Raw genomic sequence first — 25,739 nt, 5'->3', positions numbered from 1 at the left:
ATGATTGAGCTCGAATCCACCACCAGGCACCACCACGCTCCAATCGGCGTCTCGTTTAACTACACTCGTTTTGTTTGGTCTTGTTGTGAAATAAATTAATCTTAGTCTTAGCTTTTTGATCGCGGCGGATTAATTTTCTTCGGTAAATATCAAAGAGTTCGAGAGTAAAGAGTTAAACGCGGGATTTTCATATCTATTGAGGCGAGTTAGGTAAAGGTTAAATTCCCTTCGATTATTCTTAGACTAATCTTGTATCCTGATTCAACTCTACGGTGGCAGAATTGCCAAGGCCAGATTAAAATTTCATTCCGGGAAGAATATGAGGTATGTATCAGTATTCTCTTCAACGAATATAAATATATCTGTCCTCGTAGTGACGCTCATGAACTTCCATTCGGCGTAGATAACCTCAACATGAGCTACAACAAGAAGGTGGCGTATTTTTACAACCCGGAGGTGGGTAACTTCCACTATGGACCGGGTCATCCCATGAAGCCACACCGGTTATCCGTGATTCACAGCCTCGTACTCAACTATGGCCTCCACAGGAAGATGCAAATTTATCGGCCATACCGCGCCAGTACCCACGACATGTGTCGCTTCCATTCGGAGGACTACGTGGAGTTCTTGCAGCGGGTCACGCCACAGAATCTACAAGGTTACACCAAGTACCTGAGTCACTTCAACGTTGGAGATGATTGTCCTGTGTTCGACGGCCTTTTCGATTTTTGCTCCATGTATACCGGCGCTTCATTAGACGGTGCTACCAAGTTGAACAATAATTGCTGCGACATCGCCGTCAACTGGAGCGGCGGTCTGCATCATGCCAAGAAATTCGAAGCGTCCGGCTTCTGTTATATTAACGATATCGTGATTGCTATATTGGAATTGCTTAAATACCGCGCCCGGGTGCTGTACATCGACATTGATGTACATCACGGAGACGGCGTACAGGAAGCCTTCTACTTAACCGATCGTGTCATGACTGTGTCGTTTCACAAGTATGGCAATTACTTTTTCCCTGGTACTGGCGACATGTATGAGATTGGTGCTGAGAGCGGCCGTTATTATTCTGTAAATGTACCATTGAAAGAAGGAATTGATGATACGTCATACATTCAAGTTTTCAAGCCTGTCATATCCCACGTGATGGAATTCTTCCAGCCGACAGCGATAGTGCTTCAGTGTGGTGCCGATTCCCTTGCAAATGATCGACTCGGCTGCTTCAGTCTCAGCACAAAAGGGCACGGCGAGTGCGTTAAATTTGTGAGGGATTTGAACGTACCACTACTGACTGTTGGTGGCGGTGGTTACACATTACGAAATGTTGCTAGATGCTGGACGTATGAAACGTCTCTGCTTGTAGACGAACAAATCAGTAATGAGCTCCCATATACAGAGTACTTGGAGTATTTCGCACCAGACTTCACCCTACATCCCGAGGTCGTAACCAGACAGGACAATGCTAACAGTAAGCAGTATCTTGAAGCAATCACGAGACATGTGTGTGACAATCTCAAAATGATTCAACATTCACCGAGCGTGCAGATGCAGGACGTTCCGTGCGATGCATTACCACCCGAAGAGGAAAGGCAACCAGAACCAGATCCGGACTCTCGACAGAACCCACAGGACACAGACAAGATTGTCGAACCAGCGAATGAGTATTACGCCGGCGACAAAGATCAAGATAAAATGGATGCGAACGATTCGTGATAAAGACAGTATTATAGTTTACGAGGGCGTGCAAATGATTTCTCGAATTTCCTATAAAGTTCAATAGATCCAGTAGAATCCAGATTTGGGAATTTTTTTATTAATTTCATGATTCAGCAAACAAAGAAACTGCCGAGATTATATCTTTTCTATGACTGATTCTAAGACAATAGATGTTATTGTGCAATTATTGAATTTTTTTATTTTCGAAACTACTGATGTATGTAATAAGACGAACGAGCGTTGTTTATGTAATGTAAGGATGCGCGATACGCGTATTGATATGTTAAAAATTGTTTGAAAATTGACCTTTTGATGATAAAGGAATGTTTTTTTTTTTTTACAAAAAGATCGGTTTAAAATAGCCTTAAAGGCGATTTTCAGCCTCTATTTTGCAAAAATATCGATTTTTTTTACACATTAATACGCATATCTATACACGTATCGCCCATCCCTAAGGTAATGTATACTTTTTAAGTACGACGCAAAAGTGTAAATATGAAAACTGTACAGACTGATTTATACTAATGACGAAAACAAACATATTTTACTCAAATAAATTTTGCAAAGACTTGGGACAAATTTGTAAAATACACCCATATTTTAGATAATCGAGTCGTTTATCTGATATTCAGAGAAGGAAAAATTTCTTCATTGAAGAAAACGATATGCGATACGATTACTCAGGATACCTGGATCTTAAATATCCATTAGGCAAGTTTATTGTTTTACATCAGACAGCAATATCCGTATTGTCTACAATGATACAACGACGGTGAGGACGATATTAATAGCGATAGTATAATAATAATAGTAATAGCAATAACGATAACGTATCTCTGTCTCGGGGCTATCTTGCTATATCACAGAGAACTTAATCTTCGCACGACATAATTGTTCCTTCTAGAGCTCTTTCTTTTTCCTTAACAAGAGTAGAAACGTAAAATGATTCACTCGGCGGCAGGGTTGGTAAAGACTAATTTTTTTTTTAAGAATAAGACATACTGTGTTTCTCCTTAAACATGTTTTTAATGTTTCAAATATGCTTTAAGCAGTACTAGAAAAAAAAAACATATTTAAAACATATTAAAAATGTCAATTTAGCATGATTTAAACTATTAAAATACGTTTAAAACATGTTTTTTACCAACCTTGCTCAGGGGTATGGAGTAGGGGGGGAGGGGACGGACCTCTCCGCTTGGTAAGAGCACTAAAATGCGACTAATTGCAATAAATTAGATCTCTTAAATTAAGGCGCTTTGTTCTGTACATTCGTATTTTGTAAACTCTACAAAAAGTCTCTCGAAAAATAATACACGTACAAAAATATTCGGTACGAGAGGAACACAAATACTCGATTTCCGATTTCTTTTTTGCAAGAACGGTGCAAAAGACTACGATGTAGAGGCAATGCGTGTGTACTCTTCGTGAACGCATAACGTCGAACTTTACCTTTGAGGAACACCACGTGCGGTTATTCGCGACTATTTTTGTCTGCAGAAAGCTACCCGCGAAGCTTACAATTACTTGGTTCCTCTTTCTCATTCGACATACGAAAGATTCTTCCCAAATTCGCTTGTGCTCTACAAAGCGCATACATCACATATGCATGTGTACGTGTACATATATATGCATATATATATAAAAGTTTTCAGTCTCATAGTAACGGCAATTCCATTTGGTGTTTGGTCTTCCATCGAACTCTTTGCATATACTCCAGCGGCTCGTACATTCTTCGATTCGAAATTATATACAACGCGTAGGGGGAATATAATTAGGTAGGCAGTGCTGATTCAGCGATCCTTGACAAATCTTTAGAATCTTTCTTGCAGCATAGCTTCCTTCTTCATCATAAAATTTGCTTGACTAGATGCTATTGTTCTCTCTCGCTCGCCACACAACGCCGAGCGCATTCAACAGTAGCACATGCCACCTGATAGAGGCAATGAAACAGTGATCAATTACGTTTCAAAGTGCTTGTAAATGCTAGTCACATATGTCATGACTTGCTGCCAATCAGGTCGCTCGAGTTGACACATTTCTCCGATATTCTGTGGAAAGAATAATTTATATTACTTTCATAAGAGAGCGTATTCGTAATAGAGCTAGATATATTAGAATCTTTATTCAGTCAAAGTGGATCTTGCTCAATAATATTTTTATGTAAATTTTAAATACATTTTTCAGTTCTATAAATTACGCACTGATTTGATTGTTAGACTTGTGTTTAAAAATTTATGTCAATTTTTACGTAGAAATATTCTTAAAATCTGCAAAAAACTTTTAACCGAATAAAGGCTTTTTTCTCTTATTTATGTTATTCATTTATCGGTCTATATTTTAATTTATTAATTAGATGTATAATTGGAAGATTGAAATATGATCTTATAAATTATTTTAATGCGTTATTGTATTATATGTATATCTTTATGCGTTCAAGAATAATTTGTCAGTTAACTTACCAAGGTAGTTGGTATGCCAACACTCTCGGCAGCAGAGAAGGCGATCGAGAAGTTCCGCCGCTTTTCGACCGGTGTCAACGTGTCGTACGGTACCTTTCGCGGCAAATAGGAATGCAGAATCGCGCACAACGCTAGGCCATCATTCCAGGAACTGCTGAAGTTAGTTATATCAATATTTCGATAGCCTATCGTTTTATTTTGACACCACTTGAGCAAGGCGTTGCGCTTGGATCCACCATTCTTGACTAAGCCAAACAAGGGATCTTTACGCTCCGACAGATCGGTAACGCTATTTCGACGTACGAAGTCGATCGCCTTGGCATTCAAAGCGGCTGAATCCAACAGCTCACCCGGACTCAAAACCACAGGCGTTGACTTTGTCTCTGCGCGTCAACAATCAAAGCATACGATTAGGTATCAAGAATCTCCCATTCTAAAATGCATGATTAGCTTTATATGATTATCTTTGATCGTACAAACATTTTAAGTTTGCGAGATTTTAACTGATAATTACCTGATACTGGTTTCTTTGTAATTGTAGATTGCGTTTTGTTGTTATTTGTCGAATTCGCCGTGCAAATTAAATTGTTGATTTGCTGTTGGTCCCTGAGAGGAGCTTTCAAAGATATGATATCTGTAGTTCCAATAGAATTTAAAGACGATGTAGAACTGCTACGACTTCCAGGTCCTAAAACGTAAAATCAGTTATTTTCAAAATATATAAGGAAACGGCTTAAATGATTAAAAATAAAATATACAAAAACAAGAGCTACGAGCCAAACATAATACATTTTATCTGTTATTTCACATCACAGTTTCAAGTAAAGTGTTGTGGACAATGTATATTGACAATTGTTTATCTCTAAAATTGTGTGATCATTTACCGGCTTTAGCTTGTTTTGTGGCATTTTCGATGCTCTCGATCAGACACTTTACAGAAAGCCTGGAGTCCTGACGCGAAATGTTTGCTTTCCTACGAGCAGCGATCTCTTGTTGCACACTTGTCAGCACGGATTGTTGAGTCTCCGTCGGTGTGCTAGCTGGCTTTGTAGGCGGTTGTTGTATCACTTTTTGGTTAGCTGAAAGAAATTTCCAAGTACTCATTACAGCACTCAGCGAATCGCCATATACAAATAATTCCTCGAAGAAATGATAAGAAAGCAATAAGCCATAAATGTTTGTACATAAAATAAAGCACAGGTAATCGGTAAGTAATATACTTGGACGATTTCGAAAGTCTTCTTAATTCATGATGGAAGATGGCACGTTCATACGGATTAATTCAGTGAGGACGATACAATTTCATGATAGAAACAATAAGTGAATATAAGCGTATAAAGATATCGAGAATTCGAGAAACACAAAGAAAGCTGAGTTAACAGTTAACCAGGAGACAATATGAGCGGCACAATGTAAGTGCTAGCAATGCGAAGATACGCCAGTCTCGTATTCTTTGCTTAGACTGAGGAATCGGGACGGACAATAGATTGAATTTTTGCGATACAAGCGAATTTCCCACATTAAGAGAGCGACTTACGGTCGCAAGATTCGCTCATTTGCTGTCCCGACAGCGTCTTCAATTCCACGTCCTCTACGATCGTTTCAAATTTTTCTCTTAAGGATGACATCCGTCCTATCGATGGGGGTTGATCCGACCCCAAGTCCTTAGGTTTCTCGCTCTTCATGCGAAGGTTACTTTCGGAAAAAGTCGTTTTCTCGATCTGAGAATCGTCTTCGCCTGCATGTATGCTACTTTGCAGGAATTTTATACGATTTAATTGATTTGTCTCGCTTAGATTTGAATATTTTGATTCTTGTAACAGTTCCGTACATGCCGAAGAGGTGGCTTGTTTTTCTTGGTTAATGGAATATTTTGAGATCAACTCCGAAATCTCCGTTTCTTTCTCTGAAAGATTATTCAAAATTGATGTGCCTGATGAAATAACTGGAATCGAATGATATCTAGATTTATACTCGATTTCTGAGGGCGTTAACAACGGATATGATTTCCATTTCATTAGAGGAGTGCTTAATATATCATGAGAACTCTTTATTTTCTCCGATTCATTATTTATATTCTTCATTAATCTCGGTAATTTTATTTCGATATTTTTATCAGATGAGTTTGATATTTTTGATTCCCCAAGCATGTCAAGAACTTTTTTATCCTCTGACGTAGCATGAAGAGACAGACATTTTGTCGCAGTTTGATCATTATTATTGCACAATGTTTCTCCTTCTATTGTTTCATTTTTTACACAAGACTCTTTTGTTAAAAAAAATTCATGATCCTCATATTTCATTCCTTGTGATTTTTCTTCGTTTTCGTGTGTTCTATGACGATTGTCAAGTTCAGCTAATGATTCAGCATAATTTCTAATTTGTGATTCTGCAAGCGTTTTTGATTGCGTTGTTTCAGTCAAGGTAGAGTCAATTACTTCGCAGCTCGGTTTTAATTCAGATCTTTTAAAAATCAACTTTTGCCTTTGCTCAATCCTATCGCTTTCTTTTGATATTACACACACGGAATCTGAAAGCGATTTTATATTTCTAAGGTTTGGATCTACACGTAGTTTCGTCGAGTTGCTCGACTCAGTCGAAGTTTCCGCTGTTGCTGTTGTATTATCTAGAGAAGGCAAACTAGTGCTGACTTGCCGATTGCTGTAACTTCTCTGCAACACCCTTCCCATTTCCGGATCGACCTCGAACTTCAGGTCATTCAATACGCTGTCCACACCAGAAAATACATAATCTTTGGGTACGAAGAATCGACTGTTGGAAATGTTAATGCCGTACAAGCCTCCATTAGCGTTTTGAATACTACGAATGCTTTTCAATAAGGAACTCTTGGCCACTGCGTTTTTATCGGATGTGTCCGTAACGGTAATGTATAGTTTCGGATAATCTTCCGCGATTATTGGAAATTTATCAGATGAATTATGAGTTTTATCAGATTCAAAGTTGTTAAAGTAGAACTTTGACGATTCGTTCTTCGAGACTTTTAATTGTTTTGAATTTTCATTCGCTAAACGCTCGACTGCTCCATCCGTAGTGCATTCAGTATGCTGGCTGTCGATGCGATTCGTAGGATTGAATTCAATCTTCTCGCCGGAAATTAATTTGTCCTCCAATTTGATAGTTTCCTTGAGTGCTGGCGCGCCCATTGTAATAGCCAGATTATTATTCGATAAATTGTGTCCGTTTTGATTCGCAGTATTGATGTCTTCAAGCCTCGCTTTATGTGAGTCCCAATCGCTCATCGTTGCTTTGAATAAGCTATTTCGTAACCCATGCTTTCTTGCGTCGTACCGCTTCTTTAGAATCATCCGACCACGCTTTAGCAAAACACTCGCCATTTTTTCTTTATTCTCGTTAGTGACATCGAGTGTTTTGCAACTCGCTACAGTGCTATCTAGTATGCAGTCCAATTAAGGAAAAAAGGAACAATTATAAAATTAATAAAACTCACAAAATAGCTATGTGTATAAAATAGATTTAAAAAAAAAAAAGAAAATTAATATTCACGTTAAAATAATTTCGTTCCATTAAAGAATATCCTTTTTTCCGATTATTTACAAAAATCCTCTTGTATATCTTCTTTTTCATAGAGAGTATTATGTGTTAGTATATTATCTTATATAATACATTTTTTACTGCATTAACATTACGTCTTCATAATCCTGGACGTTCGTCTCGTATTACAATATACTATCACATAACAGTTTCAATTTTAAGAGAAGTCCACAATTTCCGCTTGTTTACCTTTGTTAAGTTTATCAAGTTGTGCCTCCAACGCTCTCAGTTTATCTCTCTGTGCCTTGTTCTCCATGACCACACGTTCCAACTCGCTCTGAGCTTCGGTCTTAAAGTCGTTGGCAACTCGTACAGTCATCAGCAAATCTGTCTGGAACTGCTCCCACTCCGCGCTCTCCTCCTGTCTCAGCTTACGCTCGTCAGCTAACGCACGCTCCGACTCATACTGGCGCGTTTGTGCCTCGCGTTCCCTGCGTTGTGCTTCGCTCAGCGCAGCTTTCAATTCCCGTTTATCCTCCAGGTGCCGTTGACACTGCGTTTGCAATTCCGCTAGGGAATCTCGGACGAGCTGCAGTTCCGTGCTCACAGACAGCCGCTCATCCTTCAATTGATTCAGTCTGTACTCCAAATCGTCTATGGCGGATTTCGCGTTATTCCGAGCCACCTAAAATTTTACATACATAAAAGCTACCTTCTTTATTAACTATTTAGATAAATGAAAAGTTTGCTTCTATATCTCTCAGTTGTAAAGAAAACCAGTCGTCATATCTATTCTACATATATGCAAAACAAGCGTACTTTATATTCTTCCTGAAGCTGCGAATACTGATCTCTCAGTCGATCGTGGTCGCAATGTGAGCGTGCCAACTGTTCCTGCAATGCTGCTGCCTGCGTTTCGAGCGTATCCTTCTCCCTTCTGGCTGCGTCTAATAGTTCGTCCGCTTCGCTCTTATTCTCCAGCTGCCTTGATTGCTCCAACTCCTCGATCTTTGCTCGCGCGTTCTCCAACAGAGTCGCTAATCTACTGATTTCTATACTCCGATTCGCGCCTTCCTGCCTGGCTTCCGCCAATTCCGTGTCCAACTGTTTTCGTTCGACATTCGCCGCGTCCACCGACGCCTCCAGTAACTCGACGCATTTCGTCAGACGCTCAGTCTCTGCCGCACTAGCATCAGCAGTCGCTCTTAGATTCTTCAGTTCACTGGTCAACTCTTCCTGCTTTTGAAGTAAAGTCTCTCGTTCCTCTTGCGCACTCTGTAACCGTAACAAGTAATCAGTAATTGATAACTCTAAGCTTTTACGCAAATAAATTTAATGTACTCACTTTCAAGAGGTCTACAAGTTTCTGTTCCCTTTCTGTATTATAACCCTTAGATGCTTCCTGTGGTTGTTCCTCTCTTAAAAGTAATCCTTGTAAGGTATCAACCTTGGAACGAGAGTCTTCTAGCTTCTCTGTCTGACGGCACAGTGACTCCAAAAGAACTCCTTTCTCCTCGGTTAGCCTTTCATTATCTGCTTGCAATTCTGTCAGTTGTGCCTGCGTAATTAATGTTAATTCGTTAAAAGATTCTTCTCATCTCCATGCAATATCTTTTTCAATGTTAACAGATAAAGTCATACCTGTAAGTCGCTTAATTCTTGAATAGTCGCCTGTAATTCTTCGTTTGTAGAATAATGCGTTTCCTCCATTTGTAAGAGCCTATCCTGCAAGCACGCAACCGAAACCTCAGACATTGAGCTGGAGGAGTGCTTGTCCCAGTCTGGCGTAGTGCACTGAGCTCCTTCCTGAGGTATACTGGCATTGTGTGCAGATCCATCGTCCTGGGGAATAGCGATGGAGGCTGGTGCAGAGTTGTGGAGCCTCGAGGCATCTAGCAACAGTTGCTGCTTCTCTGAATCTGACAGTGGAGAGTGTGCGACGTCCCTGAGACGAGCACGAAGAGCTTCGTTCTCTTCAGTAAGACGTTCTAGCTCCAGACTATGCTGCTCCTGTTCATCAAAACAAATACATGCAAACCATCGACAACTCGTATGAAAATCAACAGAACAGAACAATTTTAAGATACGAATGCAATATCTCAAGCAAAGTTCTAATGTGTCTACATCAAAACACCTCTGTCACTATTGTAATTATTTAATTACAGCCTGTAAACCAACGTTTAATCATAACATGATCTTTTTGCAAATAGGGCAACATTATCCTCACGTGACACTCAGGGAAAAAGAGGCTCGTAAAAAGCGTCGCAAAACAATCGTAAAAGCGCCGACGACGTTCGCGATCATAACATTCGCGGCCTTGCCTCTGTTTGGGAAAAATACAAGAAACGACGCCGCGAGAAACGACGCCTCGTAAATATTAAGCGCCGAGGGGCCGGAGGGGGAGGAGATACGGAGCCAATCCGGATTCGAGGTTAGAGTCAAACGACGTGTGATCATTCGACGAGGACGATACACGCCGGTAGGATCGGAACTCGCGGTTCACACGGCGATCGCGACAGCTCACAGCTCTACTCCGGGACGGGCGAGGGGTTTACCGTAGGCGACGAGAAGCAACGCTTTTTCATATCGGATCCGCTCGGCCTCCCCGGCTCTCTTCCTGCGTAAACATCCCCGCCGCGCTCTACGCCCTCTGGCTTAGTTTTCGAGCACGCAAAAACGATTCTTCGTGCCCTTTCTCTCTCTTTCTCTCTCTCTCCCCCTCGCTTCCTCCCGTCACTCTGTCACTCTCTAATGTTCTAACGGTTACGTCGGTTACGCGAGCTGTGGGACTGAAACCGGTATAATTTCCGCCGAGTTCAGATTCCTGACGCTGCGGCCGAAAATGATCTCTGCGGCCGCTCGCAATGACGGGATTCGTTGAATTGCGAATTTTCCGTTTCTCCGCGTCAAAAATGCAATCATGCAATCCGCGTTGCGTTCATTGTGTTAACGGAAAGGGTTCTACAATCGTCCTAGCAACGATCATTGAGGAGGGGAAATGACACAGGAGGGTGCCTCCTGCGGAACAGTTTTGTAGTCTTTGCAAGAGTATAATAGATGCAGATTTTTACGTATTCACGCTTGTCATTCACGCGGTTAGAATAAAACAAGCGTCAAAAGGAAGATCGAAAAAATGTAAAGATTTGCAGGTAAAAGAAAACTGGAGGGATAATGGAATCATTTATTTTATTCTCATGCAGTGTTAACAGTTTGTCGTAGAATATTTTTTTGGAGTCGATATTTTGTTTAGAAAAACGTACTTTTTGTGATTAAAAACATTTTTAAGATTAAAAATAAAAGATTTTTTATGGATTAAATTGCAGATGGGAAGAGCGCGAACACAAAATTATAATTTGAAACTTGGATATCAAAATGAGTAATATCAGATGTTAAAACTAATTCGAATAAATTTTAGAGGAACTGTCGACTCCGAAGACGTAAAATGTAATTGTGTCAAGTGTGTAAATTATTGGAACATTCTTAGTATTTAAATGCTAGCGATTTGACGAAGAAGAAAAATGATGTACTTAGAGAGTGAGAATTCACTCCAATGAATTTAGATATTAGCGATGTAGCTTTTATTAATATTAGATGGAAAATTGAAAGAATAATTCGGATAAATTTGGGAGGCATCATCGACTCAGAATTAATCGAGATATAAAAACCAATTGCACCAAATAACGTAAACTTTTAGAATATTCTGTAGCATTTAAATGCGTGATTTGACCAAGAAGAGATGTACTCTCTAAAACTTTTGAAGTGAACTGTCATTCTGAAGAGAGAAATCTCACTCTTAAAAATTGAGCCACCTTTTTTCAAGATTAGCTCAATTTTCGCTCTTTATAGTGAGGTTTCACTCCAAATTTAGAGATTATCGACGTAGCTTTTATTAATATTAGATGTTGAGAAATTGAAACAATTCAAATAAATTTGGGAGAACCATCGACTCAGAATCGATCGAGATATGAAAATCAATTACACCAAGAACGTAAATACTTGGAACACCTTGTAGCATAAAATCAAAATAGCGAGATATCTTTTACTGGATCGATCTATTTAATCGCAATTTAGATGCAAAGCGGATATTTTTACAGTCGGCTGGTCGTCCTCGACCGTGCCTTATGTTGTCTTCCTTGTATGGTTGCGAAAACGCGAGAGGGAGGGATGCAGGTATGCACGTGTGTAAGGGACACGCCAAGTATGACGCAAAGGGGGAAGGGAAGAAATTAATGCGGGACGTCAACTGCAGATGAATCAGAGCGGCGCTACAACACGGTATAATTCATTCATCGAGCGCATTTTGCGACGCACTCGCTAAATGCGCTTTGCATTCCACACGTTATTATTTCTCAACCGATAGAAATGGAGTATCGACGATTGCGTTTCAACTGTTCGAAGAGAATATTTTCCTCGAGTAAAGCAACTACAAATAATGAATTAAAAGGCTAAATTTTAAAAGGATAATTACGTCGGATTGGTCGGACATGAATATATCTATTCTATTATAATTCGAAACTCAGAGAAAAATGTAGTGATGGCAACTATAAAGATGACGAGTATACAAATTTTATATATAGAATTAAAGTAGTTAAATAAACACCAAGGGGGTAACCACTTAATGTAATCGTGGGACACAGTCCTATCATTATAAAATTCGTATGAAAAGTCTCTATGTATAATCCGATAATTACATGCAACCATGAAAAATCATTGTATAATATTAAATAAAATTGTATATTTTATCAAATTACTTCATGTAGCGAAAAAAATTATTTGTAATCTGATGAAATCATATGAAATCGTGTAATCTGTGGGACAATATTTCAGTGGTTACCCCCTCGATAAACACAATACGGTTGCAATATTTTACAGCATTGCTCATGCTTGAGATTCTAATGTAATTATTTTGATGGTCCAACAAAATTATTTCCATATTTTCAATTTTTTGGATACTTCAGCAAAATTGTTCTTTCCGCGTGCATTAATTCTACATATAAAACTTGTATAGTTGTCATCTTTATACATATATTTTGTTGCATATTATGTCTTTTTCTCTAATGGAAGAAGATGATGCAGATGAATTTTAATAGAGAAAGATATTAAAAATATTAAAATTTTTTTTATTTAAAGAGAGTCAAAGTGCTTTTTGCATATCGTATAAAATAAACAATAAAAAATTTCGTCTCTTGCATATCAAAATAAACGTATCCAAAATAGCGTGCTAAAGTTGGTTTCAGTCGGGCAATTCGAAATGAGGAGAAGGACAAACGCGAGATATTATTAGAGAATAATACTGGATCGTATGAAGGATGTCCGTGGCAACACGTTTTTATTTATATCAGTTGACTTTTCGCTTCTGATAAGGAAAGAATTTCTTTAAACCCTTCTCTCTCTCTTTCTCTCTCTCTCTCTCTCTCTCTCTCTCTCTCTCTCTCTCTGCCTTCGGAACGATTTTAAACTGCCGTCGACCTACTTAAATGTGGAATCTTGAAGAGAGAATACGAGAACAATATAAAATTATTCGCATTTAGATGTTCCAAATTACGTTGCATAAGAAAAATAATGTTTGAAAAATAATAATCAGTTTTAATAAAATATGATATAAAGACATCGAAAGGAATAATTAAAAAGTAATTAAGAGAATATCGGGATAACGTAAAATATATATCAAAAATATATTTCGTAAAAAATCTAAATATAGAAATCGCGCAATTGGCCTTTCTGAATAGTTTAAAATTAAATCGATCCAACGTAATTGTTTTCTATATAAAATTCGAAGCTTATTAATTCAGTTTATTCCAATATAAAAATAAAACATTGTTTTTTTTTTTTAAATAAATCGATGTTATTTAGGTATTTTGATATTAAGACAAAAATACAACCGTGATATTATATGAATAATAGACATGCAAATTTGGATGTAGCTTTTCAAAGAAATCCGAAATTAGCAGAAATATCAGAATCTGATAATAATAATCATAATAATAATTATCAGATACGAAATCAGATATGATTTTTATGAATGATCGTCACGCAACTTACAGATATCACAGGGAAAAATTTGATTTTGCTAAAGTATCTAAAAATTTAGCTAAATACAGATCTGAAAATAATTTTGTTAGACTATCAAAATAATTATAGAGGATGCTCAAACTGGTTCCTGGAATGTCAAAACTTTTTTGCAGCATTGTTCATCATGCTTGAATTTACTATATAGCTTATTTTTTTAACTAAGCCTTGACTTTTCGTCTTGAATTTGTGTGAGGAATCATCCATTAAAATCTTTTAGAGTACTTGTTAGTATTCATTACAATTAGTATAAGGACGGGAGCATAAAGTGCTGAAAAATAATGCTATGAATCTATGCGTTATTTTGCATATTACATTTTATATAACGCATATTGCATAATGCATAAAAAAATGAACCAATCAGTCCTTCATTTTCTTACTTTTCATGAAATAAGAGACTCTGATTTGTTGATTTTCTTATGCTTTTACATTAAGTATTATGCAAAGATCTGTGCTCCAACCTTAACAATCGTTCCTAAATAATTAGAAATTATTTGTCGAATTGATTTTTCGGATGCTTACCTTGATGGTAGCTAGCTCGACACGCAGCTCACGCAGCTTCTGACCATCAGAAACCGCGTCACGTAGATTCGCCTCGAGACGCGCGCGATCTTTACGTAGGGCCTCGACCTCGCGCTCCAACTCCTGCATCCTGGAGGCCTTGGCAGGGCCCTTTGACGCTGTCGTTGCCTTGAGTCTGGCCGGCTCCTTGCCCAGGGAGCCGGCCCAGCTGTTTCCAGTCGGTGAAACGTCGCTCTTTGCCTCCAACGAGGAGGCGCTCGGCGCCTGGCGCAGCGACGCCGATTGCTGCTGCTGCTGTTGTTGCGCCGATTGCTGCTGGCTGGGCTGTCCTCTGCGAAACAGCGATTTTAACTTCATCATGGTCACTGGACTCATCGTCACGTAATTCAAATAATCCTGTTTTTCGTAGCACGAGAAAAACACTTCGGGGAGAGTTCGAGAGAGGAGAGGAAAGCGCGAAACGGGATGACTTTCTTTTACGAGCCGAGTTTTGTCGATGAGGAATCCTACGATCTGGAACGATCCTTGCCATCAACGAACAATGACATGGTCGATCGTTCTCGTTAACGAGCGTTTCCAGAACTCGGACGAAGAGGAAAATCGCGAGTCGGCACGACTGTCATCCTGTTGTCTTTCTCGTTCGATTACGACGTAACGAATGTAATTCGTCCTTAGATCACGGATACGAGTTCCTGGCGACTATCGCGAGTGCGGGGGCGTTCGATAGACAGTTCTGTCTCCTGATTAGATTCCCTGGAAGGACGCAATGTGCCGGCGTGCGATGAGAAGCCTAAATGGAGGCTGCACGGCGCCAGGGATGTCAATTCTTTTTAAAAAATATTCCTTAAATCAATATACAATTTTCCGATGTCACATTTACGTAAAAAAGAAGCAGAAGATTTAGATCACTTCCACGATGAGATTCTTTCGAATTTAAAATGCACTCCAGTCTACTTAGAACTCTTGTTGTTAATCTATATAGGGATTATTTAATCCATATTTATACGCGATGACATAAAAACAGAAGATTTAAATTAACACTTCCGCAACGAGATCTCTTCGAATGCACTTCTACAGTCCACAGAGTCTTAGAATTTTTATTGTCGATCAACATAGAAATCATTTGATCTATTTCTATCCATATTAATTCATGTAAAAAATAGAAAATCTAGATTAGCACTTCCGCAATGAGATTTCTTCGAATTCAGAATGCACTCGGATAATCTACTTAAAACTTTTATTATCGATCCACATAGAGATCACTTAATCCACACAATTAATGTCACTTTGAGGACCATTGCAAAATCGGAGTACTTCAGTCTCGAAACTACTTTACGCTTCAAAGCGATCCATAATTTAAAAAAAAAAGGACGAATAATTTATACTTCTACAATTAGTTTCTCTAAAGAGCAATTTTGAAATTCAAGAGTTCCTCGACCGCGAACAAAGTCCCGAATTTAAACGCATTTGAGAGCACGGAATCATCAACTGATCACTCAGAGTCATTTCCGCAAAAGTTATCAAATCTGCGAACGAAACCACGGACAGTTGAACGATCGATTCAAACTGCGTCAATTCTCACAAGCGCAGGTAGAAAAACTTTTATTCTCGCTAAAGAACAGTTTCCAGACTACTCGATCTACGCGTCAAGTATCAAAGTACATTAATCAGGTTCCCACGTTCATCGCGCGATATCGGTCCCACCTCGGAACGCATCCAGGTGCGTCTTTCCATACGTTGAGCCTCCAGCGCGTTTCGTCGCACAAGGACCGTGGCTTCGGCAATCTCGCCGAGCAGCATCTTCGCGTTTCAGGCCGCGGTGACTGTTGGTACGGCCCCAGGAGCCGGCTTTCTCTCGTTATCCTTCCGTTTCAGGACGCGCCGATGGCGACGGCGACGTTACACGACACGGACAAGCGATCGCCACATCGTGTGGCGCGCACTCGCCGAGGAATTCCGATATTCGTGCGTGAAGCGAGCGGCCTCGAGCCACTTTCTTCCTCGATCCGCCGAAGAATCCTCGCAGCTTCCTCCTCCTCTTCTACTTTGAGGATCCCCCGTCGTCGGGAGGAACGAGGCGATCCCGGTGACCGACGAGACGATGACGTTGCGTAGCAACCACTTGTTGCTCTTGGATTCGGCCAACGACCGCCGAGATGTTTCGCTGTGCACGCCGCGGAAGGACGTCCGAGTGTCCTTGCGGTGGCGCGGACCTCTCAAGGATCCCCAAGGACGACGCTCGCGCGAGTCGAGGACGGTCGACGAGACGGTTCCTCGAGAACGATTGGAATTTAATGAAGCGAAGGAAATTGTCGTTTCCCTTTTAAAAATATTTCTCAGATAATATTTTCGCTGCAATTAATTGTATTAATAATTTTTGGAGATCACGACGATGTTCCGAACGACGTTTGAGGAACTTCTCGATAAGAATTTAATTTAATCGATTATCGAGCACCAGCGACGACGACGCATACCGCGCGACGGTGCATCGAGTACTGAATACTGCTGAATACACGAGCCGACAATCGTGATCGTCCCCTCCCGTATAATTCTGCCCCGTCCCGCTTCTCTCCTTTCCACTTTCAGTCGACCAAGGCTTTTCTTAGGCGGTCGCCTCGCCGGACTGTACGAAGGGCCAACGGGTTGTAAATGCAGCCAGAGGTCGTACTTGGACCGCCGCATTCGTCGGCCATTGAGGAATTCTCTTCGTCGCGAATTCCCTCGTGATCCGCGCGTCGCCTTTTAAAGAGCGCAATTGTGAACCACTTGCGGAATAGGCTTGTCCAAATCGAGAGATTAGAGACGCACGTGGGATGCGTGAAACTCAAATGTAATAACGCTGGATAGTGTCACAAATTAAGCCACATGTGACTATAACGTAAATCTTTGACGTCCATTTCTGTCAACATAGATTAACTTTAATCTCGATTTATAACTTACTTTTTCATCTTTTTCTCGTTTTACATGGAAACGGATGATTTTATCGCGAAGTATCTAAAAATTTAAATAGGTACAGATCTAAAAATAATTTTGTTGGACCATTAAAATAATTATGCGGGACACTGAAACTGATTGCTAGAATGTCAAAACTTTTTGCAACATTGATCATCCTGTCAGAGTTTCTTACATAATTATTTTGATGGTCCAACAAAATTCTTTTCAGATCTTATTTACCTAAATTTTTAGATACCTCAGAGTATTCATTCTTTCCGTGATAAGCATTAAAAATACATAAAAAAATTAAACTGAGATTAAAGTTACTCTATATTGATAGAAATGAATATGAAACAAATACAGAACGGTTTTGCTGAACTATTTAAAAATTTAGCTAGATACAGATCTGAACTAATTTTATTAAACTATCAAAATAATTATGTAGGTCGCTCAAGTGGGTTGCTAGAATGTCAAAACTTTTTGCAGCATTACTTGTCATGCTTGAGTTTCTTTTATAATTATTTTCATGATCCAGCAAAATTATATTCAGATCTGTATATCTATCTGAGTTTTTACATACTTCAGCAAAGTCATTTTTTCTGTATATACATACTAGTTTACATATTCTTACATTTAACGATAGAGTTTCGTATAGAATATACAGACTAAAATTTTGACGAATAGATCCTTCTCTGAATACTGAAAAATTTGCGCATTACTTATCGTACCGAATTCTCATCGCCAATTATATCTTTAATTTATTATTTACATTATCGAGTCATTAAACAATTATCTCTTTGCCAGACAAATTCTTTTCTCTTCAGAATATTTTTAGCCACGCACTTTTTACGGCTTCTGAAAAATTCAATGCCTCATATTGACTTGTTAACTTTCAATCAGTCTGAAAATTTTAAAAATCTTCAGACTGTACTTCATGATTTACATGCTATTGTACACGAAAAACGGCAGTAAGACGTAAGCAATATAAAGCGAATCGGCCAATCATAGAGAACGTAAGGCAATAACATAAGCAGTAGCAAATCCGAAATGTTGATTTAATTGTTTACTGCTTACGTCTTACTGCTTAAGTTTTTTGCGTGTCGTATCTTTAACGAGACCGACGTCTTAAGTAAATGCATTTGCGAAATGTCAATTAGCGGATTCGTTAAACTAATCGCCAACATCGTGTGAGTTGTGTACGCACATAACATGAAGAAAGGGTTGGTGGTAAGAGCCGATCGTGGCAATCGCGGATTAGCAATCTCCGAGTGGCTGCTATACACGGTCGATTGCCCTTTGACGCGCTTCGATCACTTGGAATCGCGTCGATTTTCGATCAAAGAAGAAGGAGAGTGGGAGAGATAATTGCCCGGGTGGCTGGTGGGACGAGAGGGATAGCCGTCGAGCTCTTGGGAACGGGTACGCGCCTCGTCGCCGTCGAGGATGGCACGATATCGGGGAAGGAAAGGGAAGGGAAGAGAGAAGCGGAGGAGCTGCTTAAGGAGGCCACACGGAATCCGCAGACGTCTCACCGGTCGACCAGTTTTCTCATACAGTCAACATATGGTATGTACCCGGTGGCCGAAAGGTCTCCTTGCCTTCGCAATGCGAGACGTGAGGTAGATAAATCTTTTCTTGTCATTCTACAGCTACATTCCTCATTATTTGCAGTCTAAATCAAGATTATCATAAATCCTCATCTTAAAATTTCATAACCGTTCTCTGATTTACAGACAAAATTTCATAATTTTCCCTGACTTTCAATAATAAAATTTTTTTATATTTCCGTCCTGATTTGGAAACCGTTAAATATTTTGTTAAGAGATCAATTTATAACGCAGCAATGTAAATTACTATTAATGCTACTGATATTACTTGCATTTTTAACCGTTAAGTTAATGGTATTCCAAAATACAAAACAGTTACTGCGTAGGTGTGAAGTACGTATATTAAACTTCTTTAAAGCCAAGAATTTTAATTTTCTAGGAAATTTTGCAAAATTCACTGTCTTTTTCTTAATTTCCCTGATCGTTTTCAATTTCCTTGTCAATTCCCTGATTTTCCTGATTTCCAGTTTTGTATCCTGTAGATGTAGCCATCTCAATTTAATCAATCTGCTTTTCAAACCTAACACTAAAATAAAAATATCTAAATTTACATGTGCTTTATGCACTTGTATTATGCACGTAGACAATGTAGTTTCGCCTCGATGAGTACTCGTAACTGTATCTCTAGACGAAGAGAACAAAGAAATTTTTATTGGAGCTCGCCGAGGAGTAGGATGGAATGGCATGCTCGAAACATCAAACCTAACTGTTTACCGCTCGTTAGATGGTCGAATGACAGGCAAATATTGCTATCGGTCGTGTTTAGTTATTATCGATGCGTCAGTCGTAAAAGTATTTATGATATCGTTTAAGACATGACTAATAGTGCTGGTGGACTTCTACGCTTCTCGAAATTTATCATAACAATTCGTAAATAAGAAATCAGAAGTCTAAAGTTATAGCTTTAGACACGCGGCTGAGACGTGAATCTGTTTATATCATAATTCCAATTCTTCCAGAGTGTATTAAACGTAATTAGCAGAACGTATAGAAAACGTTAAATTGTTACAAAATTCACTAATCCCGGAATATTATATAAAAGAATTACGATGAAATCAACACGGATGGTTTCTGAGAATCTCTATTTTTTATTTCACAAATTTACTTCAAAGAAATTATTTTTTATTTAACAAATTTATTTTTTTTAAATAATTTTCAATTCTATTCTTCTTTGTCGAATCGTGTTAAGCTTTTAATATTACTTTTAATTTTACAAATTTATTTCAAAGAAATTATTTTAACATATTTCTTTGAAATAAGAGTCTCAAAATAATTTCTTTAAAATAAATTTATAAAACAAAAAGTTTAATATTGAAGGCTCGAGGCAGTTCGATAAAGAAGAATAGAATTGAAAGGAAGACGTCGCATATGCGGTAAAATCATTCGTCCGCGATACGGGGCCCCATATCCTGCAGGGCACATGCCGAGGGCCCCGCACGGTGTTGTATTTGCACGTGCGCCGAACCTCCGCCCGGGGCAAACCGGTATGCGTTTTTCCGGCCGACGGAAATACGACACTCCTCGACGACGGTCCCCCGAGCTCTCTCGTCAGCGGGTATATGAGCCGCTACAATAGTCACGAGTAAAAATGTGCTCGGAGTTGCAGAATACGCCAGATTTCTCCGCACAATACGTTTCGACGATGCGAAATCTTAGATTTCACTCTCTGCAAAAATATCTCGCACGAAGAACAAGAAGAAAGTAAGAATACTGCGCAATTTTCAAGATATAAACTATAAAACTCTTGTATGAAGCAAATATAGACCTGAGGTGTCAGCTGTACGAGCTAAAAGTAAGCGAATTTTTAAACTTTTCTTCGATTTTCTCATAAAATCCGATACAGCTGAGGTCCTGTTTGTGCGTACTTTAATTCTGTAAAAACAATTTTGCAATCCGTCAATTCAATTTGGAGATATTTCACCGAATGGAAATGATGGTAAAGTAGAACAACTTTAGCATCCCCTTAACAACACTTTAAAAAGTTCGTTACATCTGATAACTGATATTAATTTTTGATCAATTTAGCTGATAATGATATAATCAATACTCATACAATTTTATTATGAATTTTTGTATTTTCATAGTAGAAGGTTTATTGTATAATATTTTACATTCATTGCATATATATATATGCAATTATTATAAAAATTAAATCGATACTTTTATATCAAGATTTCTAAATCCACAAGAAAAGACTAATAATTGATAATAATAGAACTAATTGATGTGAATACAAATGTCAATTGCAAAAATAAATTCTAGCCAATTTTATTTCGACGTCCTCGTCTTTTCATTAGTAATTACTCATTAGTAATCTTAGTAATTACTAAATACTTGATCTTTTTTCGATAAATTACTAAAATTAAGTATTAGTTAATTATTACGTATATTAATTAATGAGTTTTTTCTTTTATTAATCTTATATTTTTAATTAGTTTCATGTTTCATTCGTAAATTCAATTTAAAGGAGATACGATTTAAAAGACCTATAAAGTACGATTTAGGCGACCGGTTGCCTACATTATTTTTTTGCAGACAGAAAATGTTACAAAAAGATTTAAAATAAATTAATTTGTTATTGGTGAAAAGAGAGAGTTATACATGCAATATTTCAAAACAATACGGTGACTCTTACGTTATAGTTTTATAATTAATGGCTCGACTATCGAGTATCGATCCCAATACAAATAATCAGGTAGACGAATAAATAGCAATGGTTGCTGTTTGTGCGTGTCGGTTTTTGTGCACGTGGCGAAGCGATGAGTCCTCGCGATGGTAATGTCCAGAAGACGAAGTGATCGAGTCGGACGTGAAGCTCTGCAGTCTGATCATACGATCGATGAGATAACGCGGAACAGAGACGGCACTGTGCCCTCGTGTGGTATCCACGGACCGTTCGATGAGATTCCGTTACGATGAATACCGATAGAAATTTTCGCCCGTTAGAATGAAGCATATTATACTCGATCATTAGAGACAGAACATAAATTTCCACCTATTTATCTCTATATAAACATAAATATAACTAAAAGATCTATGCGACTTGCTTATAGAGCATGTATTAATATTGAATTAACATGACACGAATAACCACGATGAGGACTTCCGAAATTCCAAAATTAATATTAAAGATAAAGTGGGCGCTGGAAATCGACGAAAAGATTGATATTTCTTTTAGTGTATTTAATTTTAACAAAAGTATTTGAACGTTTCGGCTCAAGTTTGAACCTTTAGTATTAATTTATGGCATGAATAACTTGAATAATGAATTTTTGTATAACGTAACTTTATCTGATTTTGTTTTAAAAAAAGATTTATCAAAAATACATGATACGAGATAAGTTTAATAAAAAAATTAATCAGTTGAATTTGTAAGATTGAAGAAAATAGACGAAAATAACAGCCTTATTAAGAAAGTTAAATTTAATAGACGATCAATTTAAACGGGATAAATTTACTGGACAACGCAATGTTGCGCTTTCTAGAAATGTTAGGCGGATATGAACGAATTTATAGTCAGAATCGTGCCGTCGTCGCGTCGTGGACGCCAATTCAGACCTTCAAAAAAGAAAAAAATGTCTTTGCGTTTCGGAATTTACGGACCTGTTCATTAATCATTATTTATTCAGCTATTAATATTTCAATATCGTATCACAGTGACGCGTAAGCAATTATTAGCGCGCATACCGAAGCTGTGATACGATTTAAATTTCATGCAGAGCGTGCATGATACGTGTCGTCGTCGAATTCGATGAGCATTGCCTCATGAAAATTACACATCGCAATCGCAGTCCGAGATAAAAGTGTTTGTCGCGTCGTAAGTTATATGGCCTCACCTGAGAGTAAACACATTTGCATATATAAAATCGCGACATCGCTAATTTAAGCGCGTTTTAGATTCAGCATCTTTGATTCTCGACTAATATAGTCGCTTTAATGCGCAACTTAACGCATTTAACTTTTTGCAAAAAAAAATCACGATAAATTTACACTTCAAGTACGAAATTTATTCTTTCTTATGGATGAAATCGTATTTAAGGAGATCCTAAAGTCTGTTTTCCGATTCAGTAGGATTTACACATACGATTTACGTGTCACTACACACTACTACATCAATATCGCACGCACGCATACATACAAATTTTCTAACTAATTAATCTTTTATATTAAATATCTAAGCTTAATTCTAAGAATTCAATATTGTTTGTTCATATGATCCCTAATCCAAAAAATTGTTCTATACATATAAAGTATAAAACTTGTATATAAAACAAATATTGTCAGAAGCTGAATAACAAAATTGTAATTTTTCAACTCTTTTTGTTTTTAGCACAAAATCTGGACTACATTATCGTTTATACTTTTATTGTGAAAAAGGATTTTTAAATCGATATATACCTATATAAAGGCAATTTAAAAAATACTTATTTGAAAGTAATCGGTAAAACAATTTTAAGACTTCCTTAATGTTTATACAGCCGTAAAAAAATGTATTCACAGTTATGTATATCACGACGTTTTGTGATATCTCTGTGTTGTTTCTTATTTCAATTACGCGATTGATTTATCGCCTCCGTAAACTTTTATTTAGAGGCTGCAAAGCCATTATATGATTATTACAGCATCGCCTTGTCTCGACCAAGAAAAAAGCTCAGGAAATTCTGTTTCATTTTCAAGCGTGTATAATTGAAGGTCGCATGCGAAAGAAAAAGAAACGACTGCGGTTTGCCGAACGGCCTCGGACTCGCTCCATATATACCTTTATCTCACTCGAACGAGACATAAGTAGATATCCTTATCGCAAGGTGTAGGGTACAAGTCGGCTATTCGAGAAAATCGACCGCTGATGTCATTCTGTTCATAAAGGTGTTTCTGATCAGAGAGAGATAAATGCCTTTGAATCGCGCATTAATTTATACAATTGTCTTAATTATGAGAGAGAAAGCGACGGCGAGATACGCGCGCTACAGATGATGAACTGCGCGAAAATAGATGCTCAAGGATAAGATAAAAATTGCCTGGGAACAAAGGAGACAAAATCTCTCTTGAGAAACACGTGGAAGAAATCGGAAATAATATAAGAGCTCGAATGAATACGAGAGTGTGTGAGAGAGAGAGAGAGAGAGAGAGACAGCGTCTTTTATTGCTCTGTAAACGTTCTTCGGTAAACAAATATTATAACAGTTGTATATCACATCATATGCACGTCATGAAGAATTATGCTCGAAAATATATACGGTTCCTCGAACTATACTTTTTTTTATTACTTCCTACTCTGATTTTTATTAGAGAAATTCTCTTTGTGCGATTCGCGGTTATCTCTTGAACCGTTTTTAGTTTTTATTCTATAACTCTTAATTCATAAGTGCTTAATTCATAAGTTGTGGTGGAGGGGGAGATCAAAGTCAAACTAACCCAACGTATATATAAACAAATAAAAATATTAGAAATATATGATAAATATAAAGAAATATTTTTTAAAATATATGGATTTCTTTTAATTTCTAATACTCGAAAAATATCTTTTTATGTATGAAAAGATATTTTAAAATATCTAACAATTTAGCTAGATATAGCCTATAAAAATAATTTTTAACTGGACCATCAAAACTATTATATAGGACGTTCAAATAGGTTGTTAAAAATTTTTACAGTATGGTCATCAAAATTTAAACGTTCTATATAATTATTTTGATGGACTAACAAAATTATTTTCAAATCTGTATCTATATAACTAAACTTTTAAATACTTCAATAAAATTATTTTTTTTTAATATTTAAGATATGTCTGAATTTATAATGACTTGTAGATTAAAATAAAAAAAACTTTATTCACACACACATATATATATATATAAAAATATGAATAAATTAAAATATGATTTAAAAAATTGACGCCTCTACGCGTCTAAAAAAGTCATGCCAAGCATTATAGGTTAACAACAACGTCAGTATTTTTATATTATCATTGCGCAACCGTTTTACCATACATAATACCTGCGTAATGATAGTATAATAGTACCGACACTGTCATTAGGAGTTACAGAATAGAGGTACAGGAGTTCACACGATGATCGACGAATGGTCTGCCTGTCGGTGGATGACACGCGGATGGAAGCGTGACGATAAGGTCCGGGTAGCATTTCTTTCGAGAGTAAACGACGTCACTCGCGTGCTCGTCTCATCGTTTCCTTTCTCTCTCTCTCGAACGCAAAAGAAGTCAATTGACCTCTGCCCTTCTTCGGAGACCCTTTCGAGAGCCGCTCGTTTCCTCCGCGCGACGAAGGCGACCGCTTAATCGCTTGGCGCACAGTGGCCGCTCTGTCGGGCCTTGTCCGCCTCGCGACTAACTCGAGGGACAGCGTTTAAACGCTCGATACATCACGACCGTGCTTATTCGCTCTTACGGCGTCGTTAAATCGGATACAGACGCCATTGAGACCGCAGGATGTCGTCGGACTTTGGAATAGACCTTTGTATAAAATCATTCCTTACGCTGTGATTATAATGTCTCTCCTTCTCAGATTTTTCACACTTGATTATACGACTCAAACTATCGGATTTCTTCTCCCTTTAGTGTTTGGAGTTAATTCTCTTTATACAAGATAAAATTAAAATATCTCGATACGGTTCACTGAGAGAAATGATTTTGTTATAGGAACGAATCAAGGGAAAACAAATGTGATATTTGTTAAGAAAACGATCGATTAGTTACTATTGCAAATTAATTATTTCTCATTCGTCCATGTAACATATAATCAATAGTATCGCTAGTAAATAAAAGACTCATACGTACATGTATATACATAGAAGTCGTAGACGGTCATAGGGTCTCAAATCGTAAGAAATTGACCAATTCTAGTCAAGTATTCTCCCTATATTTGACTGTGATTGGTCAGTTTCCTATAACTTAAGA

At 37.9% G+C, this 25,739-nt stretch overlaps 2 protein-coding genes across 7 annotated transcripts in view; one reads left to right on the top strand and one right to left on the bottom strand.

The window, feature by feature from the left end:
* The first annotated feature begins 1 nt into the window (after position 1).
* Positions 2-1,940, top strand: HDAC3 (histone deacetylase 3). The gene is made up of 2 exons (XM_018445312.1): positions 2-324; positions 404-1,940. Exon 2 carries the CDS (start codon positions 415-417, stop codon positions 1,714-1,716), a length of 1,302 nt encoding a protein of 433 aa, XP_018300814.1. The 5' UTR covers positions 2-324; positions 404-414; the 3' UTR covers positions 1,717-1,940.
* Positions 1,941-3,598: 1,658 nt separating this feature from the next.
* Positions 3,599-25,739, bottom strand: part of LOC108721004 (cytospin-A) — a 61,358-nt gene continuing 39,217 nt past the window's right edge. For 3 of the 6 annotated variants that reach the window (XM_018445297.1, XM_018445300.1, XM_018445298.1), the window contains exons 4-13: positions 14,283-14,613; positions 9,333-9,701; positions 9,037-9,249; positions 8,511-8,966; positions 7,941-8,376; positions 5,716-7,590; positions 5,063-5,257; positions 4,693-4,866; positions 4,179-4,561; positions 3,599-3,767 (exon numbers count right to left, since the gene is read on the bottom strand). In XM_018445297.1, coding sequence (XP_018300799.1) covers positions 3,678-3,767; positions 4,179-4,561; positions 4,693-4,866; positions 5,063-5,257; positions 5,716-7,590; positions 7,941-8,376; positions 8,511-8,966; positions 9,037-9,249; positions 9,333-9,701; positions 14,283-14,613 — 4,522 coding nt within the window. In that variant the 3' untranslated portion in view covers positions 3,599-3,677. Of the gene's footprint in view, positions 3,768-4,178; positions 4,612-4,692; positions 4,867-5,062; positions 5,258-5,715; positions 7,591-7,940; positions 8,377-8,510; positions 8,967-9,036; positions 9,250-9,332; positions 9,702-10,246; positions 10,314-14,282; positions 14,614-25,739 lie in introns of those variants that run through there. The other 3 variants (XM_018445301.1, XM_018445302.1, XM_018445299.1) reach the window with 3 other exon arrangements.

This window comes from Mycetomoellerius zeteki, unplaced genomic scaffold (genome assembly GCF_001594055.1).
Source record: "Mycetomoellerius zeteki isolate Tzet28-1 unplaced genomic scaffold, Tzet1.0 scaffold158, whole genome shotgun sequence".
In the NCBI taxonomy this organism is placed as follows: Eukaryota; Metazoa; Arthropoda; class Insecta; order Hymenoptera; family Formicidae; genus Mycetomoellerius; species Mycetomoellerius zeteki.
This window is presented reverse-complemented; position numbering and strand designations above follow the sequence as displayed.

What these genes read in the sequence shown, in the direction of transcription:
- HDAC3 (XM_018445312.1), top strand. Translation starts at nt 415, where the DNA reads ATGAGCTACAACAAGAAGGTGGCGTATTTTTACAACCCGGAGGTGGGT.